At 41.2% G+C, this 23,942-nt stretch overlaps 1 protein-coding gene across 3 annotated transcripts in view; it reads right to left on the minus strand.

Annotated features, from left to right (window-relative positions):
• Positions 1 to 7,690: 7,690 nt before the first annotated feature.
• The window catches only part of CERS6 (ceramide synthase 6), a 299,128-nt gene continuing 282,876 nt past the window's right edge, over positions 7,691 to 23,942 (minus strand). The window contains exons 9-11 of one of the 3 annotated variants that reach the window (XM_081814252.1): positions 16,395 to 16,551; positions 15,846 to 15,869; positions 7,691 to 13,391 (exon numbers count right to left, since the gene is read on the minus strand). In XM_081814252.1, the coding sequence (XP_081670378.1) occupies positions 13,239 to 13,391; positions 15,846 to 15,869; positions 16,395 to 16,551 (334 nt within the window). In that variant the 3' untranslated portion in view covers positions 7,691 to 13,238. The remainder of the gene's footprint in view (positions 13,392 to 15,845; positions 15,870 to 16,394; positions 16,552 to 23,942) is intronic. The other 2 variants (XM_081814251.1, XM_081814253.1) reach the window with 2 other exon arrangements.

The raw sequence follows: 23,942 nt of genomic DNA on the forward strand, positions 1-23,942 counted from the left end.
AAAAATTATCTCAAAGTTACAGGCAAATGGCAAGTTCAGGACACAGAATTTTTTCTTTTTTTTTACATCTTAATATTTAGTGTGTGTTTACTGTAAACAAGGACATTCTTCAGCAAAACCACAATACAACCATCAACGGCAGGAAATTAGCATTGATTTATTACCACAATCTACTCCTCAGTTCCACCAATTGTCCTAATTACGTTCTCCATGGCGACAGGATCCAATTCAGAATCTTGCGTTGCTTTCAGTTGTAATGTTTCTTTTTTTTTTTTTTTTAAAGATTTTATTTATTTATTTGACACAGAGAGAGACAGCGAGAGAGGGAACACAAGCAGGGGGAGTGGGAAAGGGAGAAGCAGGCTTCCCGCTGAGCAGGGAGCCCGATGCAGGGCTCGATCCCCGGACCTGAGCCGAAGGCAGTCGCTTAACCAACTGAGCCACCCAGGCGCCCAGTTGTCATGTTTCTTTAATGTCTCCTTCACTCTGGAAGTTTTCAGTCTTTGGTTGACTTTCATGCCATTGACACATTTGAAGATTATCAGTTAATTATTTGTAGAATGCCCCTCAATTTGCATTTATCTGATATATGCATCTTCGGCAGGAATATCACAGAAGTGATGCTGCTTTCTTATTGCATCCAATCAAGTGACTCATGATTTCATTTGTCCCATTACTGATGGCATTTACTTGATTAGGATGCTGTGTGCCAGGCTTCTTGGCTGTAAAATTACTACTTTCACCTTTGCAGTTAATAAATATTTTGTGAGGAGCTACCATGAAACTATGCAAATACCTTGTTCCTCATCAAACTTTCAGTTTATTCATTTATTAATTTATATGAACTCAGTTTCCCTTTTTATTCAATGCATTATAATCAGTTACTCTGATTAATTCTGGTGCACAGAGAGTCTCAGATTTGGCCAGTGAGAGGCCCTACACGTGGTTTTCTGTCCTTATGCCATTTCCCCATTCTTGGAGCACTTTCTCGCTTTCTGGCTCAACAAATCCTCCCTTTCAGCCTGTGCTTTCCTGCCCTGCCCTAGATTCAGCCACTTCTTCAAGGAGGCTGGTTCCTTTTAGTGGAAAATGGACCTGGGATGGATTAGAAAGCGGGACCTGGGGTACTAGCTGTGCTGGGTGGGGAGTCACGGATGGCGGGCCCTCGGTTGGACAGCTGGGAATCTATCGAGATACACTCACATATACCCAGAGATATGCTTATCTCTGCACTTATATTGATTTCTCCCTATATATTGAAAGCCATGACTTTACATGGATACTTATAATAATTTCAATCCAATACTAAATTTACTCAGTTTTCTCCCCCTGCATACATGTAACTCCCTTTTCTAACAGTGGGAAGCTGGCTTCAGTTATCCTTACTATATTATGTAAGGATGTTGTTCCATTCCTCTGCATGCAGCCATTCCTACTGCAGCCGCTCTGACTGTCCATGCTCTGACTTCCCATCCAGGCTGCTCCTCCACAAGCATGCGCTCACCGTCCTGCCTAGGCTTGATAACTGATGTTGGGACTCCTCTGTATTGGACATCCTCTGCACCCCACGCTGATTCTTCCATGCTGTACTATCCTCCTCAGCAGACACTTCCATAACCCCATGTGGCCTCCAGCACTCCATTCTGGGCCACCACATGTCCCTCACCTGGCAGAAACATCCACCCTGCTTTGTCCCATCCAAGAGCTCTGGAACGGAGCAGTTCAGGAAAAGGAGGGAAGGAAGAGAGAAGAGGCAAAAGGGAGGGTGAGCATTCTCATTAACATACTGTATTTCTTCCTAACTTTGTTATCACAGAGTTCTTTGCTGGCTTATCTTCTTCCTCTATCCCTCTAGCGTAGGCATGTCCCAAGGTTCTGTGTTAGTAGGCAGTGGAGAAATGGCCCAGAGCTAGGACCAAGTTATCTGTATTGCTGCCTCCTGGGTCTGAGCCCAAGGCAAGGTTCTATGTCTCTTTGTGCGTCTATCTCTTGATCTGAAGTAACAGAAGTAATAATGGTACCTAGTTACAGGCCATCTTTCCAATTTTTGGTAGACATTTCCAAATGAATGGGCTCATGAGTTCAAATTCAAAATGTAAAAATTAGCTCATTTCTCCTTCCAAAACTTCTTTATCTTCCTGAAACTCCTATTTCTGTAAATACATACGCTCATTCTACAAGCACTTATTGAGTGCTTACCATGTAGCAAATGTGTTGGCTAAGAATCCAGATAGAAAAAGCAAGTTCTTTGCTCCCACAATGCTTACAATCAAGTGAGGGGGAGTGTGATAAGCACTCTGATGGAGTTCAATGGTTGCACCTTTTCTTCTCTAGGAAGAGCACCACATTCCAAGTGACTAAGGCTTTCTGGGAGGAGGGATCCTATGTTAATCTTGAAGGCTATATGAGAGTTAGCTCGATGGAAAAGAGGTAAAAGGCCTTCGGGGCAGAGTGAGGCTACTGTGCTGGAGATGTAACATGGCATAGCCCGTTTGAGACCACGGACTTGGGACCTGGGTCAAGAGGCATGGGGAGGGAGGAGGATAGAGTGAAGGATATCAACAGTCGGGCCACAAAGAGCCAGAGGCAATGCTAAGGGACTTATTCACTGGCTCACACCATGCCCTCTGTCTCAAATGCCCTTCCTCTTCACACTTGACTCATCCAAATTCATTCTTGCCTTTCTCCTTGAAATCTTTCTCATCTGATTCTGAAGCCACTTCTCGCTCCTCTGAACTTTTCTGTGATTATGATCCCAACAATAGATTTGATATGATGATGATGATAATAATGTCATGTTTATAGAGTAATTATCATTTTCAAAAACTGTTTGCCTTTATCATAGAGTTTGAGCTGCATAACAGAACAAGTATCATTTCTTTCAGAGCCACCTTGACCTATTACAATAACCCCTGCTTGTGCTCGGCCTCTCTAACTAGATGGAGAGCCCCTTCAGTTCGCAGCTTTGCCTCCGGCTTATTTGTATCTCTCACGATACCCGACACAACGGCTTGCGGAGACTTGTGCTCAATAGATGCGCTGACTTCATTTTGATGTGCGTTTTATTGAATTCGTTAGTGCTGTGGCCCTGTGTGTTTGCCCTGGCATGGTATGCACCGTTTTATACATCCTCAGAAATGATGTACAAGTGAATAAGAAATGGCAGCGCTTGAGAGTATAATACGTCAGAGCTCTGTTCTATACACAGTCTAGTGCCTTCAACAGAGAGAAAGAACACTATTTTTAAAAACTCTAGGGACCCTTCTGAGCTCATCTTTGGTGATATGGCTCCAACTGGCCTAGCGTCCTATCCATTGTTTGCTGGCTGGCTGACTGGGTACTTACCAGCATCCTGGGTCAGCAAAACTAATAGGAACCAAGAGTTTAATCCTGATGAATCTAACTAACTGTGATGACTCCAAAAAAGGGCGGTTGGTGACTGCCCTTTTATTTCCTACATCTTCCTCATCTGTAGTACCCCATCCCTCACTCACCCCCTAGGAGTATTTCCCTATGAGATTTGCAGCCCATTCTTAAAACCCAAACCACTGAAGAACTAGTTTCACAAGCTACATATCTTCTATCCTTCTAGTCTGCAATGCACTGAATTATTGAACTGCTTGAATTGATGCCTTTGAAACCTGTGTCCTGGGTTATACCTTGTCCCTTGCAAGTTCCCTGGGTGAGGTTGGAGAAGGAAGTGTGTGCTTTGTCAACTGGAACAAGACAGTGAACTTTAACAATTGAGTTCAGTCATTGACGTATTAGATTTATTGAGGATCTTTCCTCAGAAGGGCTCCTGATGTAGTTGAGAGCCCTGAACAACCTAATCTCGAAAAAAGGGGAACTAGGGATGAAAACTATAGGGGTGGAAGTCTGAGATCTTTAAGGAGAATTAAAGGAGGTAGATAAGAAAAAAAGCCAAGGACGGTTGAAATGCAGTAGGAATCTAAGCAGCCTATCTTCAGAAACAAATGCAAACATTGGAAGAAGCATAAGGTATTAGGAAGATATGTCTAAGTTTTGAAATCAGTCAGGTCTGGGTCAAATCTCAACTCTACCACTTGTTAGTTGGGTGACAGAAAATAAGTCACTTAACTTTTTTGAGCCACAGTTCCTGCGTCTATAAGTTACAGGTGGCCGTGGCGTGCTGGTGAATGTTTAACGACTGGCTTATCCAGATAAATAAATCCATAAATAAAACCTTGATTTGCAGCTCTTGCTAAACCAGGCAGGCTCACTCAGAAATTGTAAAACCTACAAACAGCACGCAAGGATTGTTGTTGGATGCACGCCTCCTCCAGAGGGGTGTTGTGGAAATTGTGATCATCCATCAATTCACCGCCCATGAGCTGCCTTGGAACCACACAAAGAAAGGTGCTAACAATGAGTAACAACAAAAAGAACGAGATTCAGTCAGGAAGTCTGCCCTCTCCCTAAGGTTCTCCCCTGGCTGAGGACGGCCCATCTGTCATATTTTTTCAAGCTGCTTTCCTCAGAGGAACTTGGAGGCTCTTCCTGTCCCAGGTCTTGGCATCTTTGCAGCAAAAGCTTCCACCTCTCGTTCTCTGCCCAGACTTAGTTTATTGCCTGTGGATTGAACCCTCAAAGCACTTAGTCCTTTATTTCTTCCAATGGCCACGTGCTCATCACCCTGCCTGGTCATGTGGTGCCCAGCACACCTCTGCAGACACCGCTGACCCACGTGAAGTTGGAGCGGTTTTCTCCATCATGGTTTGGGTGGGCGTGGTTTCTCTCTTAACTAAAGATGACGACAGATCAGATTATACAGCTCCCTGCTTAGATTCCTGAAAGGTTTCCCATCACTCTTACCCTAACTCTTGCTCTCCTCATCATGGGACACAGGCCTTATATGATCTGCCCCTTCCTAACTTTCGAATGTTAATCACACACACTCTCCCCTTTGTTTCTTTTGCTTCATCACATTGGCCTTCTTGCTGCTCCTTGAACCTTTGAGCTTGTTCCCATCTTGGAGCCTTTGTGTTTCCGGCCTCCACTGCCTGGTCTGTGACCAGCAGCTCCTGTCCCTCAGGTCTCAGCCTGAGTCACCTGTCCATAAGGTGTTGGAGCCCTGGAAGTCACCAATCACTTTGTTTCTTCATTACTTTTGTTCTTGGTCACTGCGTGAAATTACCTTGTATGATGGGCTGACTTACGTCTCCCAAAATTCATGTTCAAGTCCTAGCCCCTGTATCCCAGGAGGTGACTGTATTTGGAGACAGGGCTTTTAAAAAGGTGATTAAGGTACCTTTTCTATTTAGGCATTCTGTGTACACGTCCCTAAAAGCCCCAGAAATAGATTGCGTATACGAATCAATATTTATTGCAGAAGATGGAGGATATTAACTTTCTCCAAATTATAATACCCTTGAAACTTTGTTTTGTCCCTTTTGTTGGAAAAATGAGACTAGTATAAAAATTTCATCAATGATGGAAAAAAAAGAGGTGATTAAGGTAAAATGGAGACTTTGGGGGGAGCCCCGATCCAATATGACTGTCATCCTTAAAAGAAGGGATTCGGACATAGACAGATACGCAGAGGAATGACCGTGTGACGGCACAGTGAGAGGGCCAGCTAAGAAGACAGGCCGCAGAGGAAATCAGCTCTGCTGACCCCATGATCTTGGACTTCCAGCCTCTAACTGGGGAAAATAAATCGCTGTTGTTCAAGTAACCCAGTCTGTGGTTTTGGGTTACGGTCGCCCTAGCAGGCTTTATATAATTTTTTTTTAACTTCAATGTCTAGGAATGATAGAACTTTTGTTTCCTCATGCTACAGGAGCTTTCAGGAGAATCAAGGATGTGGCCCTCAGGCTCCGGTCACCATTGTCATTGGTTCTGAGGGATCACCTGCATCCTGGTCGACCCGGGTGTCTGACCCCTGTGGCTGGCTGTCATGCCGTCTGTCACTCTTGTCGGCCCTGCTGCCACCGCGCCTGATGAAGCAAGTGCGGGGCTGGTGGAACCAGAACTGGGGGGCAGAAATAACATGTGCCGAAGCTGGATGCGGCAGCCCCAGCAGCAAGGGGCCTCGAGAGGCTGAGTTGCATGGTGGCTATTTGCGAGGGATGCTTGTAGACTTAGATTCCACTTTGCTTACAGAACCGGAAGAGTTCGTGGCTTCCCAAAGTGGTGCATCTTTCTCTGCCTCAGAGGTATTTTGGTAGTCTAATTTATTAGGATAGCTCATGCTTGCAATCAGATTGTGGTTGGTGGTGGCTACATCATATGTGTTTTCATAGGGCCTCTGTTTTATTTTTCATAGTACTGGTGCTGGTGGCGGTGTGGGGTGTCTGGTTGAATGTCAGTGCTATTTTTATGGTTCTGGAGATACTAGGTGACATAAGCTTAGAGCGGAAGAGTAGCTGGGGAAGACAGAGTTACACAGGAAAGACCGAGAAAGAGGGAAAGAAGCCCCAGCACAGGAGGGCACGGACCCAGGGAAGATATCAGTCAAGCTCCTATGAGCTACACTGACAGGGATGGTTTTGTGCGTGCCGTGGTCTGGATTGTTGGTCCTAAGTGCTTCTTGTTATGATCTGGAAAAAATCAGTGCAGTCTGATATATGTGAACTTTTTTTTTTTTTTTTTGGTAACATTTTATTTATTTATTTGAGAGAGAGAATGAGATAGAGAGAGAGAGCATGAGACGGGGGAGGGTCAGAGGGAGAAGCAGACTCCCCGCCGAGCAGGGAGCCTGATGTGGGACTCGATCCCGGGACTCCAGGATCATGACCTGAGCCGAAGGCAGTCGCCTAACCGACTGAGCCACCCAGGCGCCCTGTGAACTCTTATCTCTCTATAAATATTTAATATTTTTTTTCCAGAATGAAGCACTACATAAAATGTTACAGTTTTTATATCTTAATTTTCAAAGAGATACTGCAACATATTATATATATATATATCATGTAAATGTGTTAACTGTGTTAAATTAATATTTGTTAAGTGGAGTACAAGGTGTCAGATGGTGAACCGAAGTTCAACGAGAGACCACAAGAGAAATCGAGAGAGACAGATTTCACACGTCACAGGGGAGGTACACACACAGCACGGCTTGAGGGGCCACGCAGGTTGGTGACGGCAGGGTGGAGACTGAGACAGGACCTGGGGCACATGCCTTTATTAGGGTCTGTGAGTAGAATGCTTTGGGATTCCTGGGCTAAGGCTGGATGAATCAATTCAAAAGAGTGGTGTTTTGGTAAACCCCATGGTGGTCTTATCTAGGGGGAAGATAAGGCCTGCAGGCACTGGGAGGGAGGGGAGATTGTTGATCACAGGGGCTATTGGGGAAGTCATATCAGGGACTTACATTTGCTCGTGAGTCTGAGGGCTGCTCTCCAGGGTGTGCACCTGTTTGAGGGGCCAAGGTCAATTTAAGGTCCCTGCAGGCCTCATTGCAAACAAAATGGATGCGGGGCAGCAATGCTATGGAGTAGCTTAGCTAAATTCCTGACAAAATAGAGATATATATATGTTTTATATATATGACGTATAAAAATAATATAAATATACTACTACCTTTTCAGTAATCGTAATGATAACTGGGATTTAAGGAAAGTTTGCAAGAAACTAGTAGGATGACGTGTGCCCTGAAATAAATCTTGTCCAGGACGATGTGACATATTACCAACACCAGCACTTACAGGAAATATCATTTACACATGACTCCTAATACTTATCTTTATTATGAAAGTGTTTCCAAAGTAAAATGATCCTCATAATAATGATTGCTTCCAGAGATCAAGAATGAATAATTATATTTTCATATAAAAATCAGCAAAACACAGTAACAATACATAAAATAATTCTAATTGGCTAACAGTACATCATTCCATTTCTGACAGAGATGCTCAAGCACTGAATTGTCTTAAGAAAACAAGTAAGACTTTGTCACCTATCCTATTTCTCACTGCAAACTGAAAAAAAACCAAATCCCCAAACGAACCCTCTCCTCCTTGCTTGGCCACAAATGGCCGTGGAGGTAACCGATTCTGTGGGCACACCAAGAGCAGATGAGAATCATAGGCTCAGAGGCTTTATGAAACTTTTGGAAATCAAACTTGGAGGGGGTACTCCATCTTTAATGAGTCTCTCAGTTAAACTCCCAGAACTGCCACACAACTGTTCTATTACAGAACTAATTTATCTTTGGCAACTAATCTTTAAAAGCCTCTAATTTTTTAAGGGCAGTTTTACAACGACAGTTTAGAAAAATTACCGTAGATCCAAGAGGGGGAAAGAAATGATCTCTATAAAATCTAATTTTTCACTTAACATAGAAGTCATACCAACAGCTGTTGTCCCTGGCTTCCAGGCCATGCAACATATAGCAAAATAGGAAACCAAACTTTCATGGACCTGTGTGGAGGAAAACAAGCTTACATGGGCACAATACTTTTTAAGAAAAATGGAATCAGTCAGAGAAAAGAAGTGTGGTAAACAACTGATCCAAAGTCCAGCCGATAAGTGACAATATTTTGGTTTTCCTTTCATCAAGGTTCCAGGAGGCTGAAAGGAATGTGGGTGGATGAGATGAACAAGACAGATCTTGGGCTAACCGTCCCCTCCCATCAGTTCCTGGTAATCTTGAGAAAACCTAGTCTTGTGAAGACACCATAAGTTACGCCATCTGGCTGCAGAGACTTTTATTTCTTTGAGCTGATGGGGTCTTAGCTTGTGGCCATTTGCTAAGCTCTTCCTTTCAAAGGCTTCAAGGCTGAACTTAAGTTACAAATACCTGGAAAAGGCTAAGGTTCTCCTCTGGGTGTCTGCAGAGCTTACAAACTGTTCCTTATCATGTTTGATGCTCTCTAATAAAGTTTTCTCCATGAAAACCAGCATCAGCTATGCTCCCTCTGAATATATATTAGAGACGTTACAACTGCATAGAGTGGACAAACAGACAGGCTTCCTCAGTGTCTACTAAGCATCCCTTTGAGGAGGGGAGGGGACTATATACACAAAGGCAGACCACAGGGTCCTTTTCTGGCCTGCTACTATCAAGAACTAAATAGTGTGGCCACAGTGAATCAGTACTAATTACTACCTGCTGCATTATGCATGACTTCAAGAACTGCTTATGATTACTGAGGCTATTCCTTTCATGAACAGCTTGCCAGACAGCAAGCACAATAACCAGAGCGAACTGCATTTTCTCTTCCCATACAAGTTACTTAAAAATTGAAGTGCCTTGTCATCACTTTCTCATCAGGCTGACTTTGATCTAATTTGGTTTTTTCTTACTTGAATGTTCTAAAGATTTCAAGGATACTAATATTTATCTACAAAGCAGGAATCAGCCAAAGACAAAGAAAAAAAAATAAGCTAATTAGTATCTTAAGACCTCAACTATCACAGGAAATGTAAACATTTAACCTTTTATTTCCCAAAGGATTTCTTGAAGCCTCTCTGGACATAACGACATCATCACATACACAAACAGAATCTCTTAACACCTTTGGAATTATTCTGTACACTTCAAATTAAGAAAAAAATACTCAAATATTCAGGCAACTTTGGCATTAACATTTCTGAGAAAGGGACAAAAATAACTCTCGATACAAAGTCATGAACAGAATGGGAACAATCATGGGTGTCCATAAAGTTTTCTCTGAAGAGCTCTTTTGCAAAGACTCAGGTGAACTGAACTGAAACCTCATTTTTTACTTCAGCCCAAATAACAATGAGGTTCAAATACACAAAGTGGGAGATCCGGACCCTTTCTGCCTAAGGTAAAAGCATTTGGTTCGCTCAAATCCAAACCTCTATCAAATACTCAGAATGGACAGTTGGCAACAGAATGGGACATTATGAGGTCCACCCACCATTTTAGCTAAACGTGGCCTGATTTTGTCTCACTGAAGAGTTATTCCTCTCACCCAACTGCTTGCTTTCTTTGGGGGGCCTACCTTTCTTCCTAGCTCATCTTTGTCAGACACCTGTTTCGTTATCTGATGGTACCTCAGGATACCATCTATCTAGCAGCCTGGCAGGAGTTGGGTGTTAATAAAACCTTGGGGTGAAACAGCAACCATATGCATTTTTTTCAACATTCAGCTTAATCATCCCAAATACTGATAGTTAGTCTTCTATTCTCCACATGTGTACCATTAAATTTGGAAATATGAACTACATTTGGCTTATATGCTGACCTTAGGTCCTCTGCGGCCTTAGTCTGAGGCAAGAGAAAGGATCCTACCAACTCTCAGCCGGGTGAGTGGCATGAACAAGAAGTTGAGAGGGAGGTGGGAAGATTCTCTTATACACGGTGGATAGTTTTTATAAAAAAAATATGGATAAGGATGAGTCAGTGCTATTTTGGTTTTATGTTTTTGGAGAAACATACATGTACGTACATAGATCACACATTGTCATATCATTTATTGACCCAAGGCCAAATTCTACTTGATTTTCTACTTTTTTCTCCACTAAGAGATCTAGGAAAGCTATATAGCATTAGAGAATAAAATATTAATTTTTCTAGACTCCTTCCTACACACCCCCTTGGTACCCTGGAAAGGTTTGAATATGACCAGGAGGAAGGAGCTAAGTGGAGCTCAACATGGGCTAAGTTAATTAATGGGAAACAATACTTTCAGTAACCTACAGCTGAATTTACAAAATACACTTCCAAAGCTATGGCCCGGCACAAGTAGAAGACAAGATATCTCACATTTTTTTCTCTCTCAGTCTTATCATGCCACCATGATAAGTGGGAGGAGTAGACAGAAATATATTATTTTGTATCTTAACAGGTCTACAAACACCACTTTGATTAATGAAAAAGAACTCTTTGTCCTAAAATGCAAAATGAAATAAAAATCTATAGATACATAGGGGACTGTGTTAAGTGAACGTCATTGGTCACTGAGGCTCTGAGTATTCTCAGTCCTACTTCCAAGTGACTTTTGGGAAAAACAAAAAATTGCTTAGATTTGTCTTTGCTAAGGACAGACTCAATTTACTTCTTTTCATGCAACTCCACTAAACCATTAATTTACAAGCCGATCTTTTTGAAATTATTCTGTGGTAGAGTATCAGATGATCCAAATTTGAACACATGGTGGTTCTCTGGTTTATTTCTCCCTTTGTGAGGACTTGCTCCAGGCACTAAAGCAAGGTACAATTCACTCTTCTTCCCCATATTTTAGTTGATAAGAAAGGAAACTTTCACCTTCTCAACATTTTTCAGCTATAACATGCTCGCTGCTTCATTTTATATATCTGCATTTTAGCAGATGTTCAGATGACTAACAAGTAATTTTGATGTTTTATGACTGGTCTCAAACCATCCACAAATTACACTCCTAGATATACCCCTGTTTTGTGAAATAAAATAATAAGGCTTTATGAGAAGAATTAGTTGCATCGTTTTCTCAATAAACAAGCAGACATATGTCTAAGGCTCTTCAATTATTACTATGAGCCTTATCAGAAACAGACTACTGCATATGTAGGTGGGGAAAGATTTAATATTACAGTGTGAGGTTTTTTGTTTGGGAGCATTATTTTAACGCACAGGTTGCAAACTGCTGGCACAAAGATTCATTTCAATTTTTTCCAAAAATTTGAATTGAATGTGAATGGCTGTAAGCAGGACATGCACTCCCTAGTATTTCTGATGCTGTTGTCTTTACTATCCCCTGACTCACACATTTATGCTACTGCGTTGTGGTTTTGAACACTTATTTTGTTTATGAAATAAGTGTAATACCTTTTTATTCGCTCTTACTAAAAGTTGGAAGGAAGGAGATAAAATCTTTGGTTTACGTGAACGGGTTTTCTTATTTATACATAAATAACACTGCCATGTAGGAGACTACAGCAACTTATTTTTCAGCAGTCTTTCTCATTGCTGATATTGCCATAGTCCAGTACAATTTTTGTTATTTTTTTCTGAAAATAGCTCCGTTTGAGTAAAAATTCCTAGAAACCGAACAAGTCTTCAAAGAAGCAAACCAAAGGACTTCAAGCGCAACACTACTCAGTTTCTAGCAACAGGAGAGTCACTCTGGGTCAGATTTAAGGAGAAAGGACAAACAGTAAAATCGTCCTTCTCCCATTGGCTTTATTTTGCTCAGAAAAATCAAAACACCAAGATCAAATACTAGATATCTAGCACACTTCTTTGAATGCTGGTTGCAATAAAATGCTTTATGCTAGAGCTGACCTTTGCCAACTGTTCAAAGTCTCCTTTGCTGTGCCAAAATATACTTAGCTTCTTTTTTTTCATGATATGACAGAAGATTGCAGTAATTATAGGGGTACTGCTGAAATCCGGTTGAAATCAGCTGTTCTCTTTCTGTTATTCTCAGATCATGGGACAAATGCCCAGTAGTAAGAGTGATTTCATTGTCTGTAGTAACTATGACCTTAGGCAAAGGTCCTCCTTCAGAGCCAGAGCACTGACCTCATAAGAGGGAATAAACACACAAACAAAAACAACAAAAACCAAAAACCAAAAATAAACCTCTGTAACCTACAAAGTTCATCTCCAGCTAGCTACCATACTCATTGAAGACATCTTGGCTGTGTGCACAAGAAATGATGTCTATTCCAAAGCAACTTAATACAAAACAATTTTTTAAAGTTCTCCAAAAACCATACTCTTTAATTTGAACTGCGAATTGACCACGAAGAGGGACAATTAAAATGCCTAGCTCATCCTGCTTAAACTTCACACTGGGAAAACGGCCCCTGGGGCTATATAGGCAATTTCAAAACAGGCACTGTAACACAAAGAAAGCAAACCTATTTGGAGCAGTACGAGAATCTTGCACTGGGTTTTGCTTGCTCTAAGTGACAAATTAAATTATTTGATGCTCCTGTCAAACTGAGTTACAGCGATAGAGAGGGGTAGAAGCAGATGGAGCATCTCCTTCACTGTCATAAACCCAGAGAGTAAAAGGAGTGAGGAAGCCCTCATTTGTCCACAGATTTACCAACAAAAATGAAATATAAATAATACTCTAAGCCAGTACAAACGCAAATACTGTTCCCTTGTGTCAATTACATATAGCATGCCTACGTATAGAGAATGGTCATTCTTCTTCATTCACAGACAGGACATATAGCAGTGCACTAGTCAAAATGCTTTGAGAATCCTAAGTTTTGTTTCTGGTGCTGAGATATAATGAAAGGAACTGCATTTGCAACTTTTAAATACTTCCAGCAACAAACAGTTCACTTTGTTCGGGACTTGTAGTTTTGAGTAATCAATCATCCACGGAGCAAGACCCAGGCAGGAGGTACCCATTGGTACCACTGGTCCCATTGGTGGTGGTCGAAGTGTGAGGGTTCTTCCCTGGAGGTTCGGAGTCTTCCTCATCTGAGCTAGACTCAATATCACTTCGATCATCCTTGGACACCTGTGGAATACAAGAAGGTGAGTGGAACCAGTTCCTAAGGAATCATTAAGCTATAGCATGGTCAGAGAGTGCCTGTAATCATACATGAAGGGAAACAGATGCAAACGTTAAAAATCGAAGAGGACAGGCACGTTGCCATAACAGTTAGTTTTCCTGCAGTGGAGATGTGCAGTTTTGGTGACGAAGTCAGTTATCAAGGAATGGAACATAGGTGGATTTAGGTATCACAGGGGGCTAGACATGCTGACCTCTTTAAGGTACATCTGGACAATGAGAACGTACTAGACCCTGAAACCCACTCTTACTGGTAAAGTGACATATGATAAAATTGGAATGGCATTATAGGAATTTGGTACAAATGGATCAATTTACTCTCTGATGGTCACATTCCCCATGAGAATCCTGTAAAGGGATTCACCACACTAATGGAGATAGTCACTGGCTTAGAGAATTTAAAACGTCATTCTTCTTTGGCTTTGTAATATATTATTTGATGACTTAATTTGTTTTTCTTTTCTGTCTGCTAAAATTAAGTAGGAATTTTGTTTTATATACTACGTGACAACTAATGGCAGGGGGAGGCATTTTGGGAACCTGCTGGGTGAGGTCTAGTTTAAAATATTTCCCAAAGAAAATCTATCAACCAGATCATCACAAATGGGCTCCCATCATTTCAATCCTCTACCCAGTCTCCTTACGTAACGAGGATGGCAAGCTCAGGCACCAGCATATGCATTACCATAAAGGACAAAAAAAAAAAAAAAAGTCACAGTCTAGCAAGGAAGTAATTTAGGGAGAGATTAAGAAAACACTCAACTGCTTTTAAAATTAAAATAGTTTGAACCTCCTATTCTATCGTCTAAATTATGGTAAGCATTTTTACCCAACATGCCTTAAGACCTCTGAGTAACTGAGCACCGTTCACTTATTTTCCGAGTGGGGTGGCAACAGGGACCTAGGGGCCTGGGGGCCTCGCTTCGTAGAAGCTTTCCCAAATCCAGCTGCCTGCCTTTCTCTAAGAAGTGGTGTATCAGAATGAACTGAGGGCTTTTTCACATCACATCCTCTCTGTGCCATGCATGCCCCCCACCGGAGAAGCCACCATGGGCTGCAGGACAACGTCATCTCTGTCAGGTGGGTGGCAACGAGGCCGGGTGAGAGTTCAGAACTTCTGCTCCTTTCTAACCAGAAACAACCAAATAAACACGGTACAAATGGACTTCACTCCAATGCCCCTTGCAATGAGACTGAACGCACACGAATCATCTCCAAGAAGATTCAGATACCGAAAGACCAAAAGGACTGAATTACTTAGGATACGTGAACTTAAACAAACAAACATGGGTCACAAAGACAGCATGATAGTAAAGCTCCACGACATTTAGACATCCATTAGTCATAAATCAAGCTGCTAATCGGAAAGAAAACTCCAATTTCAGAGAGTGATCAATTTACATTTGCATGCTTAGTAAGATTATTTGTAATTGCATTTGGAAAAAAAAAATTTTTGCTTATGTCACTTTCAAGGAAAGGAATAATTCAAAATGTCTCAAAATAACCCATAGAAAAATAGAGTCCATAACCCATGGCCAAGATGAATTTAACTGTCCTAGGTGAACAGCAAGGGTGGTTTAGATATTCTGAAGCCTGACATCTGTAATGAAATTAATAATCATCTCTTGGTAAGACTGAAGGAATAATTTGGAGAGAAGACAATAGGTCTGGTGGAAACAGCAATGCAATAAGGATACAAGCAATCGAACCCACCTGTCCTTGCCTCTTTGTCTTCGGCTACCGTTACCATGCTGATAGCATTGTGCATGTTGATGTAATTTGTACCCAGAGGAGAAAAGGAGTGTTTTTTAACAGAAATACAGGTGCTCATTTTAAAGAATAAGAGGTCACAGAGAAAAAATGAACTTTCGCCTCTGAACAATTAATTGATCGAAATACTTTGGATCTGTATAAGAGCTGATACTGAGAACTGGCTGCACAGTACGTGACTAGATGTCCCGAGCCCCATGGAAGGAGCCAGCTCTGTTTACCTCGCCGAGGACGAGGTGCTCAGGGCAGACCAGGCAATAGCTGATGCTCAGGCCTCCGTTCTGGACCATGGCAATCCTCTCCCAAACTCAGTTCTGTTTCTCCTACTTCACTTTTGTCTATCTCTGGTTTTTTAGCAAACATGCTAAACGCCAATGAAAAAAATTCCTCTCCTTCTGTTGGATGATGCAAAATTTAGCAGAATGCAAGCTCACACAAAGGGCACTACTAACCGAGCTGTTTCTAGTATCCCTTGCACCTGGTGGGAGCCGCACTTCAGTTAAAGCCTCTGGTCAGTGCCAACTGGTTAGCTAGAACAATACACATGGAAACAAAAGCATCTGAGTGCCCCTCCAACAGGCGAAAGTGGCACCCAGAACAAGGAGACAGAGAGAGGCATGAGGAACTTACATGTAAAGGGTTCCACTTCCCAGCCTTCCAGGGTGGCAGAAGGAAGAGAATAAACAATGAAAGTAAGAGAATGTTCCGGAAAAGTCACTGCTCCCAAGATACGTTATTTGAATCAGCCTCATGAGTCCATATTTAAACAAAGAGATTTAACTAAGTTTTATTGGAAAAATCATAAATGGGCATACTGCACCAAGCAACCCTTCTCATAAAAGGAAAGAAGTTATTAAATTTCTGTTCGGCACAAGTTTAATCAGAGAAGGACCATGGGAGACAGAGGGAGGGAGAGAACACAACAAATAACGTATCATTATTAAATCTAAAATTATAAATGTAGATCAGTGGGAATCATCAGCAACATTGTTTAGAAAAATTAACTTAAAAAATTAACTAAATAGAAGAAAATGAAAATTTGGTTTCTGTTTCCAGGAGGTTAACATAATATAATAATAATAATAATAAAAAAAAAAGGTAAAAAAAAAAAAAAAGAAGAAGAAGAACCAGAAAACATACTTTTCTGGGACATATCAGAAACAGTAAGTTTCATCTTACCTTGCCTTTTGAAATAGCTTTGCAAGCTATTTTTACGATTAAGTAAGACCAAAAGCAGTTCAAGCCTTGTATTAGCAACAGCAGTAGATTAAAAACCCACCAGGAAGGGTAAGGTCCAACGATCTCCCAGCTTTCAAATAATGTGGTATTTAACACCCTAAGGAAAAAGAGAAAGTAATCACTGAACACAACTTTTCGCTCTGCCTTCCAAGGAACATCAGTTACTGCATAGAAGCACAAAGCCAACAATACCCACTAACTAGTCTCACCCTCCAAGGATGGTCTGAAGTCTGACCAGGTACTTCGAAGAGTCACCGCTGGAACTATTTCCCTGGTGTCATAACATTCATTTTAATTCTAGCTTGAACCACGTACTTCTGCTCCTCTTTCACCTGCTATTATTTCTTCATTAATTTCCATCATGTTTTTTGGTTGTGATGGTATCTCTTGCTACTTGTCAAAAGGCCTGTTTTGTTTTCAAAGTTGCTTTTGGTCTTTTAAGTGTGAGGAATACCATTGAGTAACATTACAGTGCAAGAAAAAAAAAGGATTAATTAATTCCAGAAACACTAGTTGATAAGTTTAAACTGTATATGTAGCACAGTGGTGGTTAGAATATACTTAAGACCTAATCCCTGTCCTCAAGTGGTTTACAGTCTAGTTGGGGAGACCCTACAATGTACTTAATTCTATAAGCCTTCCTCTGGGAAAGAACTGACAATTGAAAGATACCATTTTGAATTGATGCTTGAGATGGGTATTGGAATGATTTTTTAAAAGATTTTATTTTTGGGGTGCCTGGGTGGCTCAGTCAGTTAAGTGTCTGCCTTCGGCTCAGGTCAGGATCCCAGAGTCCTGGGATCCAGTCCCGCATTGGGCTCCCTGCTCAGTGGGGAGCCTGCTTCTCCCTCTCCCTCTGCCTGCCACTCCGCCTGCTTGTGTGCTCTGTCAAATAAATAAATAAAATATTTTTTCTTAAAGATTTTGTCTATTTATTTGCCAGAGAGGGAGAGAGAGGGAACGTGCAAGCACAAGCAGGGGGAGCGGCAGGCAGAGGGAGAATCAGGCTCCCCGCCGAGCAAGGAGCCCAATGTAGGGCCACCCAGGCGTCCCAATAAATAAAATCTTAAAAAAAAAGATTTTATTTTTATTTATTTATTTGAGAGAGGGCGCACAAGCAGGCGTAGCGGCAAAGGGAGAGGGAGAAGCATGCTCCCCGCTGAGCAGGGAGCCCGACCCGGACTCGATCCCAGGACCCAGAGATCATGACTTGAGCCGAAGGCAGACACTTAACCAACTGAATCACCCAGGCACCTGAAATGATTTTTTTTTTTAAAGACTACTTGAATATAATGAATGTCCTTCATTTTAAGAGTGTATACATGAGATAGGCAAAAGTATTTGAGGTAATTGGTTGTCCCTGTAATCTACCATCGAGAGCAGGATGGGCAGCCACCTGGGGCAGGTACATAAGGACTGGTTTCAGTGCTTCACTCTTGTCCCTGCTCTGCCCTCTCCTATGCCTTTAGAAACTGATTCATCCTCCTGGACTCAAACCGCTGCCATAGAGAAGCACAGTACCCACAGACTTTTGCAATCACTCTGACTTCCCTGCTTTCCTCCTTTGTCTGGACATCTAAGGATGTTGGCAAAACTCATCTATTTCCACCATCTGCCACTGCAGCGCTTGCTGGGACCCCACAGGAGAGGTTAGGTGGACAACATTTAGTGGCTAAGGGGTAGGGATAGAAAACTTGTAAGACATAGACCACTTCTGCAAGAACAGAAGACAGACAGAAAATTTTAATATAAGAAAGAACGTGATGAGTGCTTTGAGAGAGGTTAAGAAAAGTACTTTGTCAGTTCACAAAAGGGAAAAAAAAAAAACCTCACTTAATGTGCAGTTGGGATAAGAGGTAAAGAAAAAGGGAGAGTGAATAATAGACACAAACAGGCTCTCTATCCCTAATTTCAGCAACCCACATTTACAGACCAGAATGAGAGGCACAGAGTACGTCTATATCCTGTCACACTAGTTGTCTCTCAAGAACAATGTACAATAAACATGGATGTTAAAATCTCAAAATCAATAATATGGAATTAAATTTGACAATTCATTACAAGTATATTACTCTACAGTATAGTAGAATTCATTCTGGTGGAAGGGGACAATATTAGGAAATCTGCTAATATAATGTATTACATACCCATAGGCCAACTGGGGCAAACCTAATTATTTCAATAGCACTGAAAGACAGTTGGTAATGTTCAATTCCCCAATGCTGATGTTTAAAAACTAGAACTCAAAGGATTTCCTTAATATGATTTTTACCCAACTCAAGTCAGCCGTTGTTACCATATTTAACAACACCAGAGTTATTGCCTTTATAATTAGGAACAAACCACAGCCAGCCAGCATCACCATTATTATTTAACATTATTCTGAAAGTTCTGGCCTTGAGTGTGGTAGAAAGTCAAAGACTTCATTTCAAATACATAAACATTAAATCTCTATAACTGTTTTAGAAACAGCAATCAAAATTTCCAATAATAGGGAATGGTTAAGAAATTAGTTTTCATTCTTATTCCAGAAATCATGAACTCACTCAAGTATTAAACATGTTTCAAGAGTTTCTTATGATAGAGAAAAATATGTAATATCACCTCAACTTCATAAAATAAATACTGTTGACCCTTGAACAATGCAGGTTAGGGACACCAACTCCCGATGTAGTCAAAAATCCATGTGTAACTTTTGACTGCCCGAGAACTTAACTACTAATAGCCTACTGTAGACCAGAAACCTTACCTATAACAGTCGACACATATTTTGTATGTTATATGTATTATATACTGTCTTTGTTCAATAAAGTTAGCTAGAGAAAAAAAGTATTAAGAAAGTCATAAGGAAAATTCATTTATAGTACTGTACTGTATTTATTGAAAAAAATCCATGTATAAGCGGACCCGTGCGGTTCAAATCCATGTCGTTCAAAGGTCAACTGCAATTGTACATATATGCACCCACACACAGAAAAAACCCAGAAAATTATAAGTCCTTGAAAAGAATTAAACAAAGCCATTATAGGCTTTCTTTGGTGCATTAGGGAATTTTGTATTTTCTTCTTTACATTCTTCTTTTTTTCCAAATACATTACAAATAATTAGAAAAAAATCACAAGTTATTTCTAAGAAGGAGCACATTAGGATAATCCTGTTTTTTAGCCTTGTTTATTATCCCAAGAGACAGCCATTTTTTTAAACACCAGTTTGCAAGCCAGAGGACAACAGATCTAAACAACGTCCAACTCCATGGCAGTGAGGGAGGACCCATACATCTTATGCTTTTCTATCTCCAGCACCTTGCAAAATACCCAGAAGTAACATACTTGCTAGACATGTTGGCTGATTGTGTATTCGTTTAGTAATCAAGTAAATAGGCATGTACAAGACAGCTCTGGAATAAATCAATTTTATTTCAGAACTAGCTCTGCTTCCTGACACACTGTATGTTTTGACATTCAGAGGGAATCTAGTTTCATTTGAACAGAAAGAGGTCCTGTAGAAATAGCAACAATGATTGCATTATGCTATTCATTAGAAATTAACCTTTGCCGGATTACAGGTTGAGAGCCTTTCTCACCATTATGATTTGCTTGGCTTAACTTGGACAGGTGTCATGCAGTCATTGGCGACAGGGCATTCACATTAATTTCTGAAATGCCACATCAGAATTCATAGGCTTCGCCATGACAATCAGTGGCACCTCTGAGATGCTGCTCACAAGTAATGGGATTTCTTTGAAAATTGACTTGGATGCCTGCAGAGACACTTGGGAAAATACAATCAGTGCACCAAGTGGATATATCTCTCAGTGAGAAGCTTGGTAAGAAAAACAATATATTAGGAATTTAGACTGGGGAGAGAGATCTCATTATGCCACCTGGACTCTGAAAAGCAGCAAACCCAGGAAATGGGGTTTTTGTTTAGCTACAGAATGTCTGATGAGGAAATTGTTCCTTTTCGGGCAAACTGTTGAAATGGTGAGTACAGGATTTTATCCTTTCTCAGAGGTGAGGGTTAGGAGTATCTACTTTAATGATGCTATTGCAAATTTATGGTGACAGAGTTCTGACGAGGGGTTATCTCTAAGCACCGATAGAGGGAGGCTTCTGGGATCCTGGAAACATTTTGAGATCTTGATCCATGTGGTAATTATGCAGATTATACATACACAAACTTTATAAATGTAAAAATCTATCAAGCTATACACCAAACAGTTGTGCACTATACTATATATGTGAATTATACCTCAATAAAATAAAATGGGAAAAGTACTCTGCGGGGCCAAATGTCACCAATTTGCAACCTCCAGCTTGCATATTTACTATAATACCAGTGCTCCCCCCAGCCCCCGACAATAATTGGGTTCAACATATGGCTTCTAAGAAAATAGATTTTTTTTTTTTCCTTTCCCAAATAATAGCCCACAGCATCAAACCTCCTGCTGTTGCTCAGATCATGTGGTGGACAGTTTGCAAAGGAGTCAGTAAGGACCAGAAAGGACCATTTTCCCTTTCATTAATTTAGGCTCACTCAACCACTAGATGGCACATCACACACGTACAAAACATGCTCAAATAGGTCTATTCTGCCAGAACCATCTGCCAAGGTGTGGCTCCCAGCACAAAAATCACTCAATCTTTGGGTTACACTCTCCTTTCTAAGAATCTTCCTGAACAACGGAATGGGGAGGCTTCAGTCTGCAGTAATTTCTTCCTGCATGATTCTTGATGAAAATGGATGCCTGCAGGGCAAAGCTGAGCTCCCTGCGATTCGTGGGTGATGTGTAGATGCATCAGTTACCACCCCAACAGATTAGCCCTGATGAGTTATTTTAATGGATGTTTAGTGAATCATAAGAATTTAATTTGACGATGCCTTATAGTTACTTGTGCTCATGTTTACCTTTTACGGATTCCTCATCTTAAACTACCACAGAAATATTATACAGACTATCCAGAGGCAGGGATATATACATGCATGCACAAGAGGAAAATTTACCACCTTTTTTTTAGCAAAGAAAACACAGTAGTCTCATTTTAATATGATATTTAAGGACCTATATTCTAAGCATCAGCGTGTCTTCTGCTTTCCCAGGCCTCAGAATTCTGTAAGTCTCATAATATAACACAGCACAGTACAGAAAGATCTCCACTGTTGTCTCATTTGGAAAAGCTATAACCAATGCTTCATTTCTTCATTCTTAGGACTGGCAACTCAAAGTTTAAGTTTGTTATCTTTAATATGTAAAGGTAATGAACATTCTCACTTTTGGCTCTATTCTTACTTTTAAAATACTCCAGTAACTTAGAGGTAGGACCATATAATGGTGATTGAGATGTTAAAGACCAGAGACCCAGGTGCTCTCATGGTGTGGATGAGTCACAGGTGGATGTTAATGATGAGCCCAAGCCCCTGACCACGGCTAGGACCACAGGCTCTGCCTCACTCCTTCTCTTCACCCCCACCAAAGAGCTCCATCTGAGCCCTGGGTGGGGGTTTCTGAAATGATCTATATAAAAACCACAACAATAACTGGACCCATGTCTAATATCCAAAGAGAGCAAAGACGCTTCTCTAGGAGAATCGGGGTCAGGGTCTCACTTTGAGCAAAGCTGCATAATGCAAGTGAGGGTAGATTAAAAAGTAACATTTGCTTTATAGTCAACATTAAGGTGTTCTTTACTTCAGAGCTTTTGAATGGTCTTGGTTTTGCTTTCCCAGACAGACTTCAGTATATTTCACGGTGTGTGTTTCTCCGGCATATATTTTCCTTTGAACTTACACAAAACATAAATGAAACAGATTTGACCTAAAGATGGGTCTAATAATCTGCTGGCATGTTTCACTCATTTTAAAGTAGATGCTGAGAGAAAAGCATTTAAAAATTTACACTGAACAGAAATGCTGGTACTTAACGTTAACTTGAAAAAAAAAAAAGAGTCTCATAATTAATTCACTGTGATAAGCAACCCCTTTCCATCCTGGTTTTCCTAAGGTAATAAAAGCTCTGGGCCTAAACAATTATCTTTATCAAGTGTTGGGTAGTCAAGGCTGCAAAAGGCTTAAAGCCACGCTTGTAATTTTCTTTTAACGAGACAGTCCCACCAGCAGCCCGGGTTTTTCCAAGACACTGTTGTTTGTTGGCAAGTTTTCTAGGAGGACAGCTCTGGGTAGCTTGTAGCATGGGTACCTAATTATTTTTGAACAACAGACTCACGAAGTCTGTAGCAGAGAGAGAAGTGATCTCTCCAACGGGAAGCTAAAGTTGAACCCGGATGAACCATCCATCTTTCATCTGGCAATGGATACACCACTTCTGCCTTATTCCCATCCGAGTAAGACATGGTGGGGTCTTACTTTTTGGTCTTAGCCTAGCCAGACTTAGGAATTGGTCACTTATACTCTTGTAAGTGGTGACTTCCTGCCTGGGGCAGCTGTTTTTCTCATTAAGTCACTGCCTTCTTGGCGCTCCCTTGCTGTCTGTCTGCCTGAATCCCCAACTCCCCCACTGCCTGGTCTGTGTGTCTGTGTCACTCATCTGCCAGTCTGAATCCCTCTAGCCAAGGCCATGTCCTTCAGGATGTATCCTGCTTCCAACATGCTTCTTTTCAACCCTCTGCCTAGCTCTTTGTTGCCTTCATACCCCTTAAAACAGACTTTTGCCTCGTTCTGTATAGCTGTTCTTTACTGAGTAGCCCCCATGTTGAGCACTGTGCCAAACGTATTACCTATATTTCTGCACTTAGTCTTTTCAACACCCCTGTGAGATCCCTGTAGAGTAGGAATATTTATACTAGCTAGTATTTATTGAGCATTAACTATATGCCGGGAAATAGGCTCAGGCTCTACATGGGCTCATTTAATCCTAATTTTGTGTGTGCGTGAGGTATCTATTTTACAGATGAAGAAACTGAAACACAAGGAATATAAATAACTATGTCAAGGTCAGATCTAGTAGGTGGGGGCCAGCTGGGATTCGAACCTACCTGCCTACTAGTCTGGGCCTTCAGGCACTATTATTCCTACAGTCTTTATTCAGCTCCCCCAGACCTTTCCTTAGTCCTTCACCCTTGGCCCGGGCATAGGGCCAACCACTGCCATGTTACAACAGAGAAAGTACACAAACACACCTGCTGTTGTAACATTTGTGCTTCCTGTGGCCTGTCATTCCCTGCTCTTTTTTCCCGGGATTTTTAATCTCTTAGGTTCATCACCTGCTTTCTGATAGCCATACCAGGCCCCTCTTGCTTAAATGACACATTTAGCTTATTTAACTGGTTTTCCCACGTGGCCCACTCCACTCAAACCTTAAATCCTGACCGAATGATCTCCCTGACTGGACATGATATAATGCCTTTCACTATTTGCCATGTATATGAGACATTCAAGATACAAAAGCAAAGATCTTATTCTAAAAATGGAAGAAAGTGGGAGAGATGCCTTGTGCCTGCTCGACAGGTAGACATCTCAGAGAGTCTCAGA

Source organism: Leptonychotes weddellii, chromosome 3 (assembly GCF_054177405.1).
Source record: "Leptonychotes weddellii isolate Sample4059 chromosome 3, ASM5417740v2, whole genome shotgun sequence".
Taxonomy (NCBI): domain Eukaryota; kingdom Metazoa; phylum Chordata; class Mammalia; order Carnivora; family Phocidae; genus Leptonychotes; species Leptonychotes weddellii.